The sequence below is a fragment of the Eriocheir sinensis genome, chromosome 39 (genome assembly GCF_024679095.1).
Source record: "Eriocheir sinensis breed Jianghai 21 chromosome 39, ASM2467909v1, whole genome shotgun sequence".
Classification (NCBI taxonomy): domain Eukaryota; kingdom Metazoa; phylum Arthropoda; class Malacostraca; order Decapoda; family Varunidae; genus Eriocheir; species Eriocheir sinensis.
This window is the reverse complement of record NC_066547.1, coordinates 16,971,805-16,990,847: the sequence shown is the minus strand read 5'-3', so window position 1 is coordinate 16,990,847 and position 19,043 is coordinate 16,971,805. Positions and strand designations below refer to the sequence as shown.

The window sequence follows — 19,043 nt, the reverse complement described above, 5'->3', positions numbered from 1 at the left end:
GGCACTTAGTTTGTCACTATGTGCTTCTCAGCTGGTCTTATGACAATGAAAGTAAGACATCTATTGACCTCTGCACTCCGAGGTGTTGCAAGCAAATTTTTTTTCGCATGAAAAGGAGGCACCTTAGGGTTGGAAAAAAAGCGGAAACAAAAAGCCTGTGAAGGTGCTCCTCCTGCAAACAATGTTCACTTTAAGTGTTTGAAATATAGGCCAGAGTCATTTGTCTTGGTCCTCCCCTCCTGAGAGTGTTCAAGATACAGCAAGGCTGACGGCTGAAAGCTGAGTGAGGTTACTGTACCAATGCTGCTTTTGGGCCTCTGCGTACTTGGCAGGACTGTACGTCCCAGTTGTGCTTCATGAGTCTTGCCCAACATTCACTGGTGGTTGTGTGCAGCGACCAGCAAGGCCTCAGAGACTGTCCCTGGTGGCATGAATCTGGGCCACACCAATTAAGGAGCCAACCTAGAAGAAAAATTGCAAGGCAAATTAGTATATTTATCTTGCTTTGAACTTACAAAAAGGATTGATGTTGATAAAGTATAGATGAAGAGTTTAAAGGAGGCAGAGGATTGATTTGGTGATTGAAGGATTGATTTAGTGAAGATAATAATAATGCAATTATTTTTCCAGACATACAAACATAAGGGATTTCTTAGTTCTTTTCAATCAATTCAATTCGATTCAATTCAATTTAACATTTAGTTTCTTAAGAACTTTATATCAAAGAAGTAATGATCAAGTTAATAGATTTTAAAGTACTAGCTTAAACTTGATAGTAACCCTCAAGACAACTTTTAAGTTGACCTTCGATCCCTATTTACTGGGCCAAACCTGACCCATCCTGACCTTGCCCAGAGTGACACGGTCCATCCAAGAAGACCGCAGTTACTTGGTCTGCCTCGCCCCTAACACACGGTAGGTAGGGTGTTATCACCTTCCCCTGACCCTAGCTTGCTGCAAATGTTTTCCTCTGCATACAGACAGCAGTGTTACACCATTGTGGGTAACTAATTCCTCACAAACCATGGCATCATCCTCTCCACTGATTGATCAGGCCGCGGTGGTGATTTTTTTTTTTTTTTTTTTTTTTTTTTACAGCAAAGGAGACAGTTCAAGGGCACACAAAAAGCAAACATTAATAAAAAAAAGCCCGCTACTCACTGCTCCTAAAAAGAATCCAAAGAGGTGGCCGAAAGATAGGTCAGTTTCGGGAGGAGAGGTGTCCTGATACCCTCCTCTTGAAAGAGTTTAAGTCGTAGGCAGGAGGAAATACAGATGAAGGAAGAGTGTTCCAGAGTTTACCAGCGTGAGGGATGAAAGAGTGAAGATGCTGGTTAACTCTTGCATAAGTCCAACACGTAATCAGGCCGTGGTTGTGCACTACGAGTCCAACACGTGATCCAGACCGTGGCGGTGAATTCCAAGGATCAGCTGAGCGGGGGGCGGATCAGCTGGGACACACACGAACGCTCGCCGCCTTGTAAGCACGAGTCACGGTCACGTTGTGTGCTTGTGGTGCCTGTGTTGCATGGTGCCGCAGCAGAGCCCCCAGCAGCCCACGCCTCTGTACTGACGGGGCGCTGCTTCCTGCTGGTGTGTGTGTGTGTGTGGTGAGGTGCAGCACACAGCCACGCCCGGGCACGTCGCAGCAAGGTGACTTAATACATGTTCTTCAACGTATGGCTGTTTCCCAAGGCCACATAGAAGATTCACCGGGTCCCGTGGGTAATGTTCCCCCTCAAGAAGCAGAGGCCGCGTAAAACTATCACCAGTTCACAAAACAGTCCTTGAAAACCCCGGCAACTTCCGCGAGAGGCTTCTCAAACAGGCAAGTGTGTGTGGCTCAGGCTGCTGCCCGCTGTGGAAGCACTCTTGCCCCAGGGGTTCCCAGCCTGCGCCGAATTACCCCAAGTGGGCTAATTTGGTCATTTCTGTGGGGGTAATGGGGAGACAGAGGACGACCAAGATTTCTATATATGTAAAATCATAGCCATTGAGTCAGGCTTTAGATTAGGGCAGGGCCCAGCAGGCTGAATCTGTCCTCCTCAGTCCACATTAAAATGTTATTTACTCCTCTGCATAATATACCATACATAAATGTAAAGGGCTATTTGATTCAAATCAAGATTTAGATAAAGTATTTTTATAATTCACTGATTTAAATAAATTTAGATAGATTTTTTTTTAATGTCATTTATTTAAATCCTGATCATATTGCAGGGCAGCAATACAGGATGTAAAACTAAGGCAATAAAGCACTCTCTGCCTTGGCCCGGGCCCTGCACCGCGCCATTCAACCATGGCCTCCTTGGGCTAAATTTGCTATTTATTTCTTTAACCCGGTAGCAGCGACGGGCCAAATTTGTGGCTTTACCGTATACCAGCGATGGGCCAAATTTCTGCCATGATATAAACCTCCCAAAATAGATGATGCATAAACTGATCACACATGCGTTGATATATATTATGAAATGGTTTGCGTGAGTGATGATTCTTTCTCATTATTTTACTTAGAGGGGCCTTTAACCTAACCTAACCTTAGAAACATGACCCCCGCAGCTACTGGGTTAAATACCATTCCTATTTTTTTGTTTTTTTGTTCATCCAATATTTTTTTTAGTTCATATGAGTGTTTAGAGAGTCATTTGTTGTGCAAATGAATAATAACCATAACATGACTAGTGCCTTATGTGATGAGTTTTTTAAGAAGCTATGGTCAAGAGCTGTTAGTTGCTTACGTATATGTTCACCTGTCTTATGCGACTCTAGGAGGCAAAACCCCCTGCTGGTAAGAGTGTGAACACTCCTATTGGATCTTAGTTGTGATGAGCCACGGGGTTTGACTGCCACCTCACCTTGGGCTGCTCTGCCGCCCGTGGCTTTGCAGGTTAACACACACTTTTCATATCTATTTTCACAGTTGTTTTGATCTCCACATTCTTTCCTGTGGTTTTCAGGGAAGGTTGATGGTTAGAAGGCATACATGATATTAGTTAGGAAGCATATATATGAATTTTCTGAGTCAAGACCTATAATATCTCTGGGGTTTTGTTAGGTTAGGTTAGGTTAAGGGTATTATTCTAGTGTTTGCCCATACTCACCCCTCGCAACCAAAATTGGCTAGGGGGCTATTGAGACTTCATGGAATGCGGTGGTAAACATGAAATGTGTCGCAAATGCATAGTTTTTATGAGGGGTTGAAAAATACCCTAGATGTAGGGAAATTCCTTACAATTACTTAGATGTAGGGAAATTTCATACATTCCGTTTTTTTTTTACAATGTATGGAAACCACGCAAGGTAATTATTGAAAATCACTCCACACCTCGAAAATACGATATTACGCCTCCATATTGTACTTAAGGGCATATTATACATACGGACGATGTGTTTCCCCACCCAAATACCCTGAGTTCACGCAGGTCCCCCAAGATCGTTGGGGGAAGGGGATTAATTCGGCTTCTGTACTTTTAAGTACTTTTTTTTTATTTTTTTTTTGAGGCGTATTATCGTATTCTGGAGGCGCGGAGTCAATATCCACAATCACCTTGTATACTGGGAATACGAGCCCATGAAGCAGATTCAAAATCCGGTTAGTAAGGATTCACGTGTTCGAACAGCTCGGGCAAGAGGTTCGATAGCCTGCACTTCCTGCACAAGCCGCAGTATTGTTAAAGGCGCGGTGTTGGATGGATCCCGGCTAGCCGGTGGTTTTACTTGTGTCAGTGATAAACAATGAAGATACACTGTGTTTGGTGCCACGGACTCTACTTGGAGGACAGAAACCTTGTGATGAGGTAACAACCTACTAGTGAGAGGGCATGAGTGTGGTGGAGGCGGTTTATGTGAGCACAGATGGCCGCCGGTGCCACGCCAGATGGTGAGGTGAGCATCGTTTGGTGGGTTCACTACGCTTCTCTCCCAAAACAAGCTTGGGGATCCACTGAGTGCGTGGTTTTCGTATGGGAAACACTAAATTGCCGTACGCTTATTTTAGTGGTGGTGGGAGGAAAAATTCCCTAGATCTAGGGAGTTTTATCCCCCACTAAAAAAAATCTGTGATGCGACGGATTTCATCCCCACCTGAAACCCCGCATTCCCACCAGGTCCCCAGGCTTGTATGGGGGGGAGGGGGGAGTATGGGCAAACACTAGAATTTTACCAGGATAAGTTTAGGGCAGGGGTATTCAATTAAAAGTCACTGAGGTCCAGTTCTTAAAATTTCCCCCAAGTAAAAGGTCCGAACGGAAGTCCAGCTTGTGTCTTATAGCCGTTCCCTATGTCGACATTTTCATATGGATTCAACAGTATTTATTGTCTATTTTCAATGCAGGAAATGTTTAACAGAGTGCACAGCTAGCTCTTTAGCCCTAAATAAAAGTAGTCCCAGGCAAATAAATTTAAGGCCTTTATTTCAGATTAAAGAAAACAGAAATCTCAGAATAAAATAAATTGCGAGCAGAGCCAAAAAACCCTTTTTTCTCTCAAATTAATGAGGTCCCAGCCTAAAGAATTAAAGGCCTACACTTCAAGTAAAACAGTCAACATCATCAGGAGAAAATGAATAAAAAGTGGCTCTTTTAGGAAAAAGAATATGTGCAAACATAGCATTGATTAAAGTTTTATTTTTTTTCTTGAAGATGTCCCACCCCCACACTATACACTGCCCGCGTGTCGCCTGCTGGCTGCCACCGTCCACCACCTCGTCACCATGGTGAAAGGTGCATGCCACCCAGATACCCACCACGCCCTTTGGTCATACCTGCCACCCTGCATATTAGCTTGACCTTCCTACTGCAGGAAATTGAGAGTGTTCACGCTCTCACTGGCCTGTTGACACCCGCCAGCGTTGCACGGCGCCCGCCACCCTCCTCCCGCTGTCACCCGGCCGCAGATTGGTCACGGGTCCGGACAGAACCATCGCTCGGTCCGGATCCGGACCGGGGTCCGCCATTTGGTGATGCCTGGTTTAGGGCATTTTCAAACACATGATAGCTAGCACCTTATGGTATAAATCAATAAAGAATGACCTCACTTTGTTGAATAGAAAGTCTCATTAGTAAGGAAGCATATTTGAATTTTCTAAGTCAAGACTTATAGTATCTCTGGGCTTTTAGTTGCTTACGTATATGTTCACCTATCTTAAGCGACTCTAGGTTAGGTTAGATTAAGTTTAGGGTATCTTCAAACACATGATAGCCAGCACCTCATGCCATAAATCAACAAAAAATGACCTCACTTTGTTGTCTGGAAAGTCTCATTAGTAGGGAAGCATATTTGAGGTAAGGTTTAAAAATGTACTATTGTCATGATAATGCATGTTCATCAATCTTTATTTTGAGACTTTAAAATTGCTGGGAATATGTAATTTATGATTATGGTAAGCCTAGTTTTCCCTTCCTTGATAAGCTTGATAAAGTGATGGGGTCTGATAGCTATGGCTTGTCACTTGACCTCTGGCTGGTGACTGATAAAAGTTGAATGATAAGACAGCTGCTTTCCTCCTTCATTACTTTAAGTGTCTTGAAATGGCAGACAGGCAGCAACTCAAATCATAAATCAAAGGTGGAGATAGCAGTATTCAGTATAGAGATGATAAGTCTCATTAACGAAGAAGCTAATGAATTTACTGAGCAGGCAAATATTGTGACTTTTTGTTGTTGTTAGGTAAGGCAAAGAGTTCATATATACACCTACACACACACATGACTGGCAGCAATTCATAGCATATATACACACATTAAAAAAAGAGAGCTCAAATTTTTATAAAGAGAGCCTCAATACCAAGGGCACATGTGTGAATTTACTGAGGAAATTAATTGGCTGGGTAGCTATTTGGCTTTGGAAAAGATTGGTAGGTAAAGTTCAGAATATCTTTTTTATATAAACTTTGCATTAGGTACTTTGCCACATAAAAGGAATGTTATGATAAGCTTAGTGTATCTTTTTCACACAACTTTGCATTAACTACTTTGCCATATAAGGGGAAGGTTCTGATAAGTTAAGAGTAGTATTATTTTCATACAGAACTTTGCATAAGGTACTTTGGCACATGAGGGGAAGTCCATGTCATCCAAGAAGGGAGTTGTTGCCCCCCTGAGAGGAGAGAGCCATGACAGATAAGGTATCAGTTTATCAGGGAGCCTCACGACACTCCTCAGTGTCAGCATGATGTAATCCACCCCTAACTATCTCCCTGTTAACAGTGTGGGGCTGGGATCTAAGGGCAGGGGAGCTTTACATAGTGCTAAAGGTAGTCATATTGTTCTCTTAAGTTACTGTCATGTGTGGTTTGCTTTGTTATTCCTCACGCTCTCATTCTAATTCGTCTTCCTCTGTTTATGGCTTGTCTAGGATTCACCACAGTGGGTTAAGGCTATAATCTTAACCCGGTAGCTGCTAGGATCATATTTCTTAAAGTCCCCTTCAAGTGAAAAAATGATAAAAAAATCATCACTCACGCAAACCATTTCATAATATATATCAATGCATTTGTGATGCATCGTCTATTTTGTGGGGTTTCGATCATGGCAAAAATTTGGCTGTTGCTGGTACACGGTAAAGCCACAAATTTGGCCCGTCGCTGACACACGGTAAAGCCACAAATTTGGCCCGTCGCTGACACACGGTAAAGCCACAAATTTGGCCCATCGTTGGTACGTGGTAAAGCCACAAATTTGGCCCGTCGCTGACACACGGTAAAGCCACAAATTTGGCCCATCGCTGGTACACGGTAAAGCCACAAATTTGGCCCGTCGCTGGTACACAGTAAAGCCACAAATTTGGCCCGTCGCTGGTACACAGTAAAGCCACAAATTTGACCCGTCGCTGCTACCAGGTTAAACAAATCAGCGCCTCAGTTTGCCAGTTTGAAAGGCCTCTCATAGAAGTTGCTGTGACTTCCTTGGACTGTTTTATGATCCCAGTGATAGTTTTACATGACTTCTGCACCTCGAATGGAAAGATCACCTATGAAAACCTGGTTGACCTTCTCTGTTACCTTGGAAAATGGTTGTACTGGAAGCCTGATACGTTTAAGAATGTGGACCTAACTCTCCACCTCTCTCGCTCTTCTGCCTCTTCCTACATCACTCCAGCTTCTTCATGTCCTCTGTGGCCTTCATGATACTCCTCCTCTTCTTCTCTTCCCTGTCAGCTTCATCCTCAGCATCCTTCTCCCACTCTATTTTGCATCCTTCCTCTTTATCAATCCTCATCCTCCTTCTCCCAATATATTCTGCATCAACAAAAATTCAGTGGAAAGAAGTGTAGTAGTTTGTTATTCATGTGTGTTTCTGCTTTAATCCCTGCATCACTCCTTCATATTAAAGACGGCATTGTCGATTCCAGAATTCTCATCCACAACAATGACTCGGCCATTCAACAAAGAGGAGTCAGATGAGGACGAAGGGAGGCTACCACAGTCTGTCCCTTCGCCGGTCTGCCCAAGCCCGAACCCTAGCCCCACAGCCTCACCCCCACCCTTTCCCGTACAGCCCCCCGCCGCCACAGAGAACTCCTTCCTCACGCCGAATGAAGAGGAGTTCCAGACCTACTTTGACAATGAGAAGATTCACATTCCTGAGTCTGAGAACGTAAGAGTGGCTGATGTTGACTTGATCTTGTGTGAGTGTGTTGGTGGAGTGACGCAGGGCCATGATACCAGTTTATGTGCATCATTCCAGTTTATATTAGTAGTGTTGTTAGTATTAGTATCAGTATTAGACCAGGACACAGTGCACATGCCTCATTACCATTCCAATTTGTACTCAGCTCAGGACACAGAGTACAATAACCAGTTGATGTGCACCATTTTAATAAGCATTCAGAAAAGCAAAAAAAACAACTCTGGAAAATTTAGCAAAGGTTTAATAATGAACTGTATTGCCACGATAATGAGCGTTCATCAATCGTTAATTTAACACTTAAAGCGCGGGCTTGATTTTGCCGCGCCTGACCTGCCACGCGGGCATATTCACTCAAAAACACACCTCACTTCAACCTCAAGTATCTTCTCTCTTACTGAGCTAATGTTGCTGAATGGGGTATCATTGTAAAGTCCTTTTCCTTAGCTGTCCTTTGACGTTAATTTGAACACCATATAAGCATTGGTAGAATGAATACAGAGTTATGAAGTAGGAACTATGAAAACATATTATTATAGACAGATACCAACCTCTATTGTTCTTATTCTCTATTATTTAGCAATAAAAAGCATCACTTTTTTACAGCTTCTGTGTACCATACCCATATAAACCTCAAAAACGGCATGTTTACTGTACTTGACGACAAACTAATCAAATCTAGCGGCGCGTTCATTAAAAAAATGCCATGTTCACTATTGTGGACACCTGCGCTTTAAGGGTTAATTAAGAGTATAATGTTACTGGGAATGTATAACTGTTACGGTAGCCAGGAAACCACTCGTCACATGGGTTAAGAGTGCAGGAGGATATGAAAGTGGGAAGTGAAATAGCTCAAGTGTTCGCCTGAAACATCGAAGACTGACTAGGATTTTGTAGACTTTATAACTGAAGGTAGAGAGATGAATGTTTTGGAGGGTTATCTACAGGAGGAGGAGGTGAAGACATCCCGTCAGCAGCACCTCTCACGTCTCCCATTCCGCCCCACAGAAGATGTTCAGCTTCCGCAAGTTGTGGGCGTTCACGGGCCCCGGCTTCCTCATGAGCATAGCCTACCTGGACCCGGGCAACATAGAGTCTGACCTGCAGTCCGGGACAGCTGCCAGCTACAAGGTAAAGAGAGAGAGAGAGTATTATTTGTAGTCCAGTAGACCTATTTAATGCATGAAATATACCGAAGATTTTTAAGCAAAGTGGAAGTGTTATTTCAGTGAGATTTATCGATTTGGGAGCAGTGGAACCCTTTTTTTTTTTAGTGTGTGTGTGTGTAAGAGTCAGCTCAAGGGTATACTTAATAAGGAAATCTATTATATTTATCTATTATAATATTTTTTTTCTTAATGTATGATAATAGTTTTTGCCCTTCTTTCCTTTCTTTCTTCCTTCTTTCTTTCTTTCCTTCCTTCCTTCCCTCTTTCCTTTTTTCCTTCCTTTGCTGTAAGGAAAAAAGTCACTGTACAGTATTAACTTTCTATGCCTCCCTGTGCCTCCAGCTGCTGTGGGTGCTGATGTGGGCCACGGTGCTGGGCCTGGTGATGCAGCGGCTCTCGGCCAGGCTGGGGACGGTGACTGGGCTGCACTTGGCCGAGGTTTGCTACCGTTACTATCCCAAGGTGCCGCGCCTCCTGCTCTGGATCATGGTGGAGATCGCCATCATCGGCTCGGACATGCAGGAGGTGATCGGGACCTCCATCGCCCTCTACTTGCTGTCCAACAAGGCGTGAGTTTAGGATTAGGGCTGAGGGGGGAGTGTTATAGGATGTGCTCAGGATAGGATAAGTTAGGTTAGGTTTGGTAAGGTTAGATTAAGGTTAGGTTAGGTATGGGCAGGGTAGGTTAGGTTAGGTTAGGTAAGATTAGATTAAGGTTAGGTCAGGCAAGGGCAGGGTAGGTTAGGTATGGGCAAGGTAGGTTAGGTTAGATAAGGGCAGGGTAGGTTAGGTAAGGTTAGGTAAGGTAAGGTTAGGTAAGGGCAGGGTAGGTTAGGTTAGGTAAGGGCAGGGTAGGTTAGGTAAGGTTAGGTAAGGTAAGGTAAGGTTAGGTAAGGGCAGGATAGGTTAGGTTAGATAAGGGCAGGGTAGGATAGGATAGGTTAGGTAAGGTAAGGTTAGGTAAGGGCAGGGTAGGTTAGGTTAGGTAAGGGCAGGGTAGGTTAGGTAAGGTTAGATTAAGGTTAGGTAAGGGCAGGGTATGTCAGGTTAAATTAGGCTGAGGGGTGTGATATAGGGTGTGCTTGCTATGTTATTTAGGCATGTTGATAGAGCTATAATCATCTTTGCCAGTTTTCTCATTTCCTTCCTCTCATAGTTATACCTTTTTTCCTCTTCCTTCCTTCCTTCCTTCCTTCTTTTCATTATTATATCTTCCTTCCTTTTTTCCTCTCTTCCTTCATTCATTCCTATCTTCTTTCCTTCCTTTTATTCTTTCTTTTTTTTCCTTCCTTCTTTCCTTCCTTCTGAACCCACAATAACACAGTGTACATGCCATCACTGCACATATCTTAGCCTATTACAGTTTGAGATTTACAGTGTTCTGCTTCAGTGTTTTTCCTCCCCATTGCTTGCTATAATGTGCAATCCAACCCTCAGTAACTTAATCCTAACACCCCCTTGGCAGTATCCCTCTCTGGGGCGGTGTGCTGCTGACCATCGCTGACACCTTCACCTTCCTCTCGCTGGATCGGTATGGCCTGCGCAAGCTTGAGGCGTTCTTCGGACTCCTCATCTCCGTCATGGCCGTCACCTTTGGCTACCAGTACGGCGTGTCCAAGCCAGACCAGGTGGAGGTTCTCAAGGGTCTCTTCATCCCTGGTTGCTCTGGCTGTGATAACCGGGCTCTCCTCCAGGCTGTGGGCATCGTGGGAGCTGTCATCATGCCCCATAACCTGTACCTCCACTCGGCGTTGGTTAAGGTAAGGGCAGGGTAGGATAAGTTAGGTTAGGTTAGGTAAGGTTAGATTTAGGTTAGGTAAGGGCAAGGTAGGTAAGGTTAGGTAAGGTTAGAGGTTAGGTTAGGTAAGGTTAGATTTAGGTTAGGTAAGGTTAGGTAAGGTTAGAGGTTAGGTTAGGTTTGGTAAGGCAGGGTAGGTTAGGTAAGGGCAGGGCAGGTTAGGTTAGGTAAGGTTAGATTAAGGTTAGGTTAGGTTAGGTTTGGTAAGGCAGGGTAGGTTAGGTAAGGGCAGGGTAGGTTAGGTTAGGTTAGGTAAGGGCAGGGTAGGGTAGGGTAGAGTAGGTTAGGTTAGGCAGTATTAGAGCTGTTATAATCTCCCACAAACTCATCCTCCATGCTGCATTGGTTAAGGTAAGGGCAAGTTAGGCTAGGTTAGATTACATTAATCAGTGAGAGAGCCTAATGCAATCCTTTATCTTCCTGTCACCCTAATCCAACCCTCGTCTTTATCACCCTAATCATATTCCCTTTCGGTCCCCATGCCAACAGTCACGCGAGGTGGACCGCAGCAAGAAGGAGGAGGTGCGGGAGGCCAACAAGTACTTCTTCATCGAGGCGAGCATTGCCCTCCTCACCTCCTTCATCATCAACGTCTTCGTCGTCGCTGTCTTCGCCAAGGGGCTCTTCGGGGTCACCAATCAGGAGGTGGTGAGTGTTGCTAGTGCTGCCAGGGTCCTTTTTCTTGATGCATCACACACTGTACGGAACTAGATTTTTTTACTCGTGGTCATCTCTGCACTTTAAACACAGAGAGACATTTGAATATAAGGAGACTAAAAAGGCCAGCCAGTCATTCTGTGATCAGTGTGCTTTTTACACCAAGATGTGAATTTAAGAAGACTAAAGAGTTATGAATATGTAAGAGAGAGAGAGAGAGAGAGAGAGAGAGAGAGAGAGAGAGAGAGAGAGAGAGAATGAATATACAAGGACACTACAAGAGGCCAGTCACTTACCTTATGCCTGGCAGCTCTTGAAGAAAATTTATTTATATTCAGTTTTCAGTCATGTTTGCTTTAGCTAACAACACAGCTGCCTCGTTTTTTCCATTCATCACCTCCCCTATTTGTTAACCAGTTCCTTCCTTATCATAGCTTTACCCCCCAGTTAAAACAAGTATTGGCTTTAACTACACAGCTGCTCCATTTGCTCCATTCATCTACTATCCTCATTCCTCAGTGTATTCAAACCAGTTCTTGCCCGTGTCCATGAACCAAAAATGTATACAGCTTGTTTATGCTCATTGTTGCACCGCTGACTGTGGCTTCTCCGTTCCAGTATGACCGCTGCAATGCCACGCAGAACAGCCACATCGACGTCTTCCCGGTGAGTGTAGGGGCCAAGGCTGTGAGAGGGTGGTTCAGGGAGTGTAGAGACCAAGGCTATGAGAGGGTGGTTTAACGGGTGTAGAGGCCAAGGCTATGAGAGGGTGGTTTAAGGGGTGTAGAGGCCAAGGCTATGAGAGGGTGGTTTAAGGGGTGTAGAGACCAAGGCTGTGAGAGGGTGGTTTAAGGGGTGTAGAGGCCAAGGCTATGAGAGGGTGGTTTAAGGGGTGTAGAGACCAAGGCTATGAGAGGTTGGTTTAAGGGGTGTAGAGGCCAAGGCTATGAGAGGGTGGTTCAGGGAGTGTAGAGACCAAGGCTATGAGAGGGTGGTTTAAGGGGTGTAGAGGCCAAGGCTATGAGAGGGTGGTTTAAGGGGTGTAGAGGCCAAGGCTATGAGAGGGTGGTTCAGGGAGTGTAGAGACCAAGGCTATGAGAGGGTGGTTTAAGGGGTGTAGAGGCCAAGGCTATGAGAGGGTGGTTCAGGGAGTGTAGAGACCAAGGCTATGAGAGGGTGGTTTAAGGGGTGTAGAGGTCAAGGCTATGAGAGGGTGGTTTAAGGGGTGTAGAGGCCAAGGCTATGAGAGGGTGGTTTAAGGGGTGTAGAGGCCAAGGCTATGAGAGGGTGTTTTAAGGGGTCGGCAGGACTCACAAAGTGTGTGTAAGGGCTGCATGAGGTCTTGGTAAGGGCAGAGGATTTACTAAGCAGGGTTGGCAGGATTAAAATTGATTATAACGACAGAAAAAATCACTTATTAAATTTCTGTAGACCTATGTAATGAATGTGGGATGTTCCTCTTCTTGCATTCCTAACATCATAGATCTTGAGTATCGTGAATTCACTTTTTTCTTCTCTTTTTCATATATAGTATTTTACCTCTTCCTTCATCGTCACTCTCCTGTTGCACCCGATCATTGTAATATAGAGTTCTTTTCTTCTCTTTCTCACATACAGTATTTTGCCCTTCATTCATTCTCCCTCTTCCTCCCTTGGTACTCCAGGAGAACGATGAACTGGTGGACGCCGATCTCTACAAGGCCGGGGTGTTCCTGGGCTGCACTTACGGCCTGGGCTGCATGTACATCTGGGCCGTGGGCATCCTGGCGGCCGGGCAGAGCTCCACCATGACTGGCACCTATGTGGGACAGTTTGCCATGGAGGTGAGCTGGTGGAGGGAAAGAATTCAGGTCAGGTTAGGTTAGGACGGACTCAAGAGCTAGTGTAATGGAGAGGAGGTTTGATTAGGTTAGATTTATGTTAAGTTAGGACTGGTTCAAAGTTTACTTTTTTACTTAGGTTAGGTTGGATTACATGTTAGAGGATAGAAATTTGACATACAGAGGAAGCTAAAAGAAGATTAACTGTAAACTCCATAAGGATCTTACTGAAGTATTTCTATTGGTTAGTGAGATTGAAATAAAACGAGTAAATTCAGACCCTCTCTTCCTATAGGGCTTTCTGAACCTGCGCTGGAAGAGGTGGCAGCGAGTGTTGCTGACGCGGACAATTGCCATCACCCCAACCTTCTTTATTGCCTTTTACCAGGTGAGTGAGTCTATAGATAAAAAAATACTGAAGGAGACCATTTGGTATCTTAACTTGGTAGCTGCAGGGATCATGTTTCTTATAGGCCCCTCTAAGTGAAAATAATGAGAAAAAATCATCACTCACGCAAACCATTTCAGAATATATATCAACACATTTGTGATCAGTTTATGCATCATCTATTTTGGGGTGTTTATATCATGGCAAAAATTTGGCTCGTCGCTGGTACACGGTAAAGCCACAAATTTGGCCCGTTGCTGGTACCAGGTTAAGTGTCTGTGATCTCACCCTCTCACCTCCCAAGTGCTATGACCTAACCTCCTTTCCTCCTGACCCCTCCCACAGGACATCAATGACCTCACTGGGATGAATGACCTCCTCAACGTCATCATGTCCCTGCAGCTCCCCTTTGCTCTCATCCCCACCCTGACCTTCACCTCAGCTCACAAGGTTATGGGCGACTTTAAAAATGGAGTGTAAGTAGATATCAAGTACTTTTTATCTCTTCATATGTCTTGAGTGCCTCTGTATGTGTTGCAATGGTCAGGACGTGTAGCTATGAATCCGTGGCTCCTTATTCAACCCCGTCCCAGGGCAGTCAGCAATATTTCCCAGGTCACATAAAGCGTAGAATTGATAACAGATAGACAGTGAAAGTCTTGGAGTGGCAACCCAGGAACTGTAAGAGAGGTCCAGGCAGGCAGAGACCAAGGTGGAGAGATGGGATTACATCTTGAGTATTTGCCAGGGCAGGATGGAGTAGAGTGACATAAGGTACAGGGAGATGGAGAAAGGTTTTAAAGTGATATAATGTCAAAATTGAAATCGATAAGCATTCTGTGTTTCAACAAGCTCATTTATTAACACAGTTTAGTTCCCCTGAGTAAGCTTTTCTGACACACGTAGTTGTTACGGCGGTATTACTTAAACCTTCTGACTTGGCCCTATGATGACACATGTTATATTGTTTTTCTTCACTCAAGCTAAGATCGATAAGCATTCTGTGTTTCGACAAGTTTGTTTCTTAGTTCTTAGTAAACTTTTCTCAGTGGTATTTAACATTTAGACCTGCCCTCAGACTAGACCTGGCCTCTCGTTCACCTTTCTTTTATGTGAAGCAGTGTCTAGTGGACTGTTTTTGCTGTTGTTCTTGTTTTGCCCTTGAGCTGCCTCCCTTTGCTGTAAAAAAAAGGAAGAAAGATGACAGCTGTTACATTGTCCTTCCCTTCCACAGGTTCACCAAGGTCCTGACATCGCTTCTCTCAGTATTAGTCATTGCCATCAACTTGTGGTTCGTCATCACCTTCCTGCAGACCAGCATCACCGGCCAGTGGTGGGCGTACCTCATAGTGAGCATGCTTGGCATCTTCTACTTCAGCCTCATCATCTACCTCTCCCTCTACCTGGTGCCGGCGTTTGGCTTCAACTTCTGCTGCAACATTCCGGTGAGAGCCACATGGGCGAACGAGGGCTTGGAGTCACTTATTATGGAGGATGAGAGTGTGTCAGAGTGAGGTAGTGAGGGTCCAGGGGCATGAGGAGCAGAGAACACATGAAGTTTTCCTTATCTCCAAACCCCTAAATGGGATCTCTAGATAACAGGACAGCATCAAAATCTAAAGTAACCAGAGGGATAAAGGATCTAGCTCCAGTAATACAGTCACCCAGACCCTCTAAATATGTGCAACTCAGCTCCATTAGCCGAGTGTGGTGTTTTTGAAGTTTGTCGGGGGGAAAGGAGTTGATGGGAGGGGGGAGTCTTAGGAGAGTGCTGTCCAGTTATCTAGACTTACCTTTAACACTGGTGCTTTAGTGCTTCTTCTACCTCATTTTAGTTCATGATTTTCTGAGGAGGTCCTTAACTTGCCTTGCAGTATCCATGGCGTGCAGTGCAGTCTTAATTCACTGCACGCTATATAAAAGAAAGTAATATTACCTTAAATTTTTATTCATGATTGGTCTGAACAATGTGTGAGGGAGAGACACTTGTTGAAATGAAAGTAAGTGATGGTTCTCATAACCTGAAATTTTCCTCTTGTTATTCTGTACCATTTGTTATAAACCTAAAACAAACTAGTGTTATGTCTTCAAGCAGCAGCGGTGTAAGGGAGAGATATTTACTACCCAAGGAGGCGTCAGGTGAGGCTTCCCATAACCTGAACCCTTTGTCTCTCTTTTCAAGCTGCCTGGAATTTCGACTTTGGATGATAATTGCCCTACCTTACACCACAGCTTTGAGGGGTATGTGACCTTGAGTAGTCCCTGAGCATGCCCCTCGCTCCTAAACCTCTCTTATTAGACTTAATGACGCAATAAAGGCTTAAGCAAGGGTGATATTTGGCTCAATCCCCCACTTTGGTGTACTTTTGTGCAACCTTCAAGGGTGTACTCCTTTTCTTGTAGTGGGCGTTTGGCATTTCCTGTTTGCAGACTTACATCGCACTGCATGACCGTGATTAACACACACCTAGTGATTTATGCATGTCAAGGGGATGGTGGTACTTCTATTTGATTTTCTGTTCCTATAGTGGTGGAGTTCACGAGCTTGCTATTACTTACATTCACTGACCTTTATAGTGTCTTTCTCTTAGCTAGACTCTCTGTTCTGTTTTCTTTATCTGTAATGGCTGAATTAGGTGAGTCTTGCTTTATGCTGAACTGACAGGGTGATTAAGAAACAGGCTTTCTTAACATCACTTCAGCACACCATGAGAACTTTTTCCTTGGGTGTGTGGTAAGTGTAACTAGGTGTCGGTACTTTCCCCTTCCGTCACTGCCTCCATACTAACAGCTAGTGCCTGCATTGCTCGCAGTTGCTTGGCGCAGTGACTAGCCTGAACCCAGTGGCCCCGAGTGTGCATGCTGACCCGCCTTGTGCTCTCTCGTTCATTGAGCTTAGAGCAGAGGGACAGGAGAAGGACCAGAGGTAAAGAGAGGAGAGAGGAGTGCCTTGGGGTGTACTGTGAGTTGTGTGTCGTCTCATCTCCTGACGTTGGTCCTTTAATGAATGAACATGTTGGATAGATTGTTTGTGTTTGGGGAGACGTGGATCAGCATGTCTGTTCAAGGTTCATAGGTCTGCATTCAGTCTGTCTATATGTCTTACACCTTGTCTCCTTCAGTAAAAGAAGTGGCCATGACAGGTCTGCAATCCTCCCTGTTCATACATTCCTGATTTGTAACACTGGTACATCCAATCCCACCTCTCTCCTTGATGTATATCTCAGTTTTATCAGTCCAACTTATCAAGAGTCTGCCTGCCACCCTCTGCTTTCTTGTATCTTCATCCTTGTAAACAAACTGCCTGAGCCATTTTTTGCTGATTTCCAGATATTTTTGGCGTAATCAAATTTTTATCATGTGATGCACATTTCTGAAAGGTCTGAATGTTCTAAAATTTCTCCTAACATTTCTGCCTCTGTCATAAGGCGAATGAGAAAGTGAGAGTTTTTGTCAATTCTCTGAAAAGTAAGAAAAATAGTTTGGCAGTTTGGTTATGAAGGTGACCGTGTAATTCCCCTGCATCATCTTCACAAATTCATGATTCTACATTCTCTTTGCTTGTTTAAACCACCTCAATGACTTTCACTGTGTTCATCCCACCATTCTACTTCACACCTTAACCCCTTCACTAAGGGCAGGCCAAAACAGTGCCCCGCGCCGTATCTGAGATCGCCGCGCGCGCCAAATTTCAAATGTTGCTATTGAATATAACACGTTATCAGCCATAAACTCAACATAATCATCATGTATTTTATATGAAAACATGCTGAATTAAATGGTGCACATAAAGAAACTCACTACAGCCGGGCCAAAACAGCGCCCCGCACCGTATCCGGGATTGCCGCACGCGCCAAATTTCAAATGTCGCTATTGAATATAACAAGTTTTCAGCCATAAACTCAACATAATCATCATGTATTATATATGAAAACATGCTGAATTAAATGGTGCACATAAAGAAACATAAATTAATTGATAATTTTGAGATGTAAGCATAAATAGAGATAAAATAACTTGTATATTGGCTACAGCGAGCCATGACGCAGTGTGCGCGTCCTCGGTCATGGTACGGGGCACTCAAGGACGCAGTATACGCGCCCTGGTGTTGAAGGGGTTAAGTTCTCACATCCATACCACACCTCCTGTACAGCTTTTCATCACACATCCCATCCTATCTTGTAATCCATGTGCTTCTATCCTCAAACAATCTATTTGTACTGCGCATCATCCAAGTTTCAGTGGTCATTTTACTGTGGTCACCTCCCTGAATGGAGAGTCACAGGGAACACTGATAAGAGATAGGGACGATGAACTAACACCCTTGATAAGTATTGATAAGTAGAGGGGGAACAAAAAGAAACAGGATGAGGTCATAGAAATACCAAAGAAAACCTGTGCAGACACTAGAGTTAAAGGGCATACTGTTATAAAGGCAGGAGGGATACTAGCAGTTTGTAGGGGTATTAAACCTTAACTTGGCATAAATATTTGTTTCATAAGGGAGAAATGTGTTGGAGCCATCTCATTGTTGTGTCAAGATCAAGAAATGTGCTTGAGCTCGATAAAAAAAATTGAGAAGCATAAGTGTGGGCATGCCAAGAGTAAAGAAGCAAAGAAAATGAGTTCAGTGTATTTAGACAAAGAAAATAATAAGTCATAAGCTTGTTAACAGTGTGAGGGAGCAAGAGATAGTGTCTATAAAACTAGGGAGGGTGGAGATAAAGGGCATCTCTGCATTTGTGTCTCAGGGCTGCATCCTTCTTCCCTTATCAGGTGTCTCCTCCAGGTGTTTAGCTTTATTTCCAGTCACTCATACTCAAAAACATACTCACCTTCACCTTCCTTTCTCTGTTGTTGTATAGTTCTGACCTCCATATCCTCCATTGTCATCTCTCTCTTGTTATATATTGCCTACCTCCAGACTCCTTGTTTCTCCTCAGTATCCTCAACATGTATCCATTCAGAGCAGTGACAACACTCTTGTCCCCTTCTATATGTATGTGTGTGTGTGTGTGTGTGTAGCTTATGATATGGATTGTTCTTTTCCTAATTGTTTGTTCTGGTTGTTTGATGCTTTCTCTACTGTCGTTGTCTTGCGCTCCTAGTGTTGTTTTACTCTTGTCTCTCTGGCTTGTTGTGTGTATAGTATAAGTTTCCATATAAACTAATCCTTATCGTCAGTTATTTCAATGATGGTTTGTGTGTGATTTGTTTATATTGTCATGCCGAAGCTCATTTTCCAGTACAGTTAATTATTTTTCCTGACATGAGTGTTGGTTGGATATGAATAAAGCATGTGTGAGGTGTGTGTGCCCAGGCCTCACTAACGTTCCTGCCTCACCACAGTTCGTATCCGACCATATAGAGGAGGCGGCGTACATCCTGGACGACCTGTCCGAGGAGGTGACTGAGGGGGTACCTGTGTGAGTATTACTGTTACTATTACTACTTTTACTACTACTACTACTACTACTACTACTACTACTCTCTCCCTCTCTTGTATACAGATTTTCTTTGGTGTAAAAGTCTGTGGTGACGACACTTCACATTTCACTTTGTCATGGTATATATTCCTTAGATTTC

General features: G+C 44.0%; 1 protein-coding gene across 8 annotated transcripts in view; it reads left to right on the top strand.

Moving 5' to 3' along the window:
- The first annotated feature begins 1,464 nt into the window (after nucleotides 1–1,464).
- Nucleotides 1,465–19,043, top strand: part of LOC127009107 (natural resistance-associated macrophage protein 2-like) — a 100,047-nt gene continuing 82,468 nt past the window's right edge. For 2 of the 8 annotated variants that reach the window (XR_007761603.1, XR_007761602.1), the window contains exons 1-13: nucleotides 1,465–1,828; nucleotides 7,351–7,595; nucleotides 8,634–8,756; nucleotides 9,137–9,363; nucleotides 10,260–10,554; nucleotides 11,082–11,240; nucleotides 11,868–11,915; nucleotides 12,914–13,072; nucleotides 13,365–13,457; nucleotides 13,803–13,933; nucleotides 14,692–14,902; nucleotides 16,271–16,383; nucleotides 18,807–18,883. Coding sequence is in view for 2 of the 8 variants with exons in the window: in XM_050881893.1 (XP_050737850.1) it covers nucleotides 7,368–7,595; nucleotides 8,634–8,756; nucleotides 9,137–9,363; nucleotides 10,260–10,554; nucleotides 11,082–11,240; nucleotides 11,868–11,915; nucleotides 12,914–13,072; nucleotides 13,365–13,457; nucleotides 13,803–13,933; nucleotides 14,692–14,902; nucleotides 15,640–15,723 (1,758 nt within the window). In the remaining 6 variants the exon portion in view is untranslated. Of the gene's footprint in view, nucleotides 1,829–6,143; nucleotides 6,254–7,350; nucleotides 7,596–8,633; nucleotides 8,757–9,136; nucleotides 9,364–10,259; nucleotides 10,555–11,081; nucleotides 11,241–11,867; nucleotides 11,916–12,913; nucleotides 13,073–13,364; nucleotides 13,458–13,802; nucleotides 13,934–14,691; nucleotides 14,903–15,639; nucleotides 15,787–16,270; nucleotides 16,384–18,806; nucleotides 18,884–19,043 lie in introns of those variants that run through there. The other 6 variants (XR_007761606.1, XM_050881892.1, XR_007761604.1 and 3 more) reach the window with 5 other exon arrangements.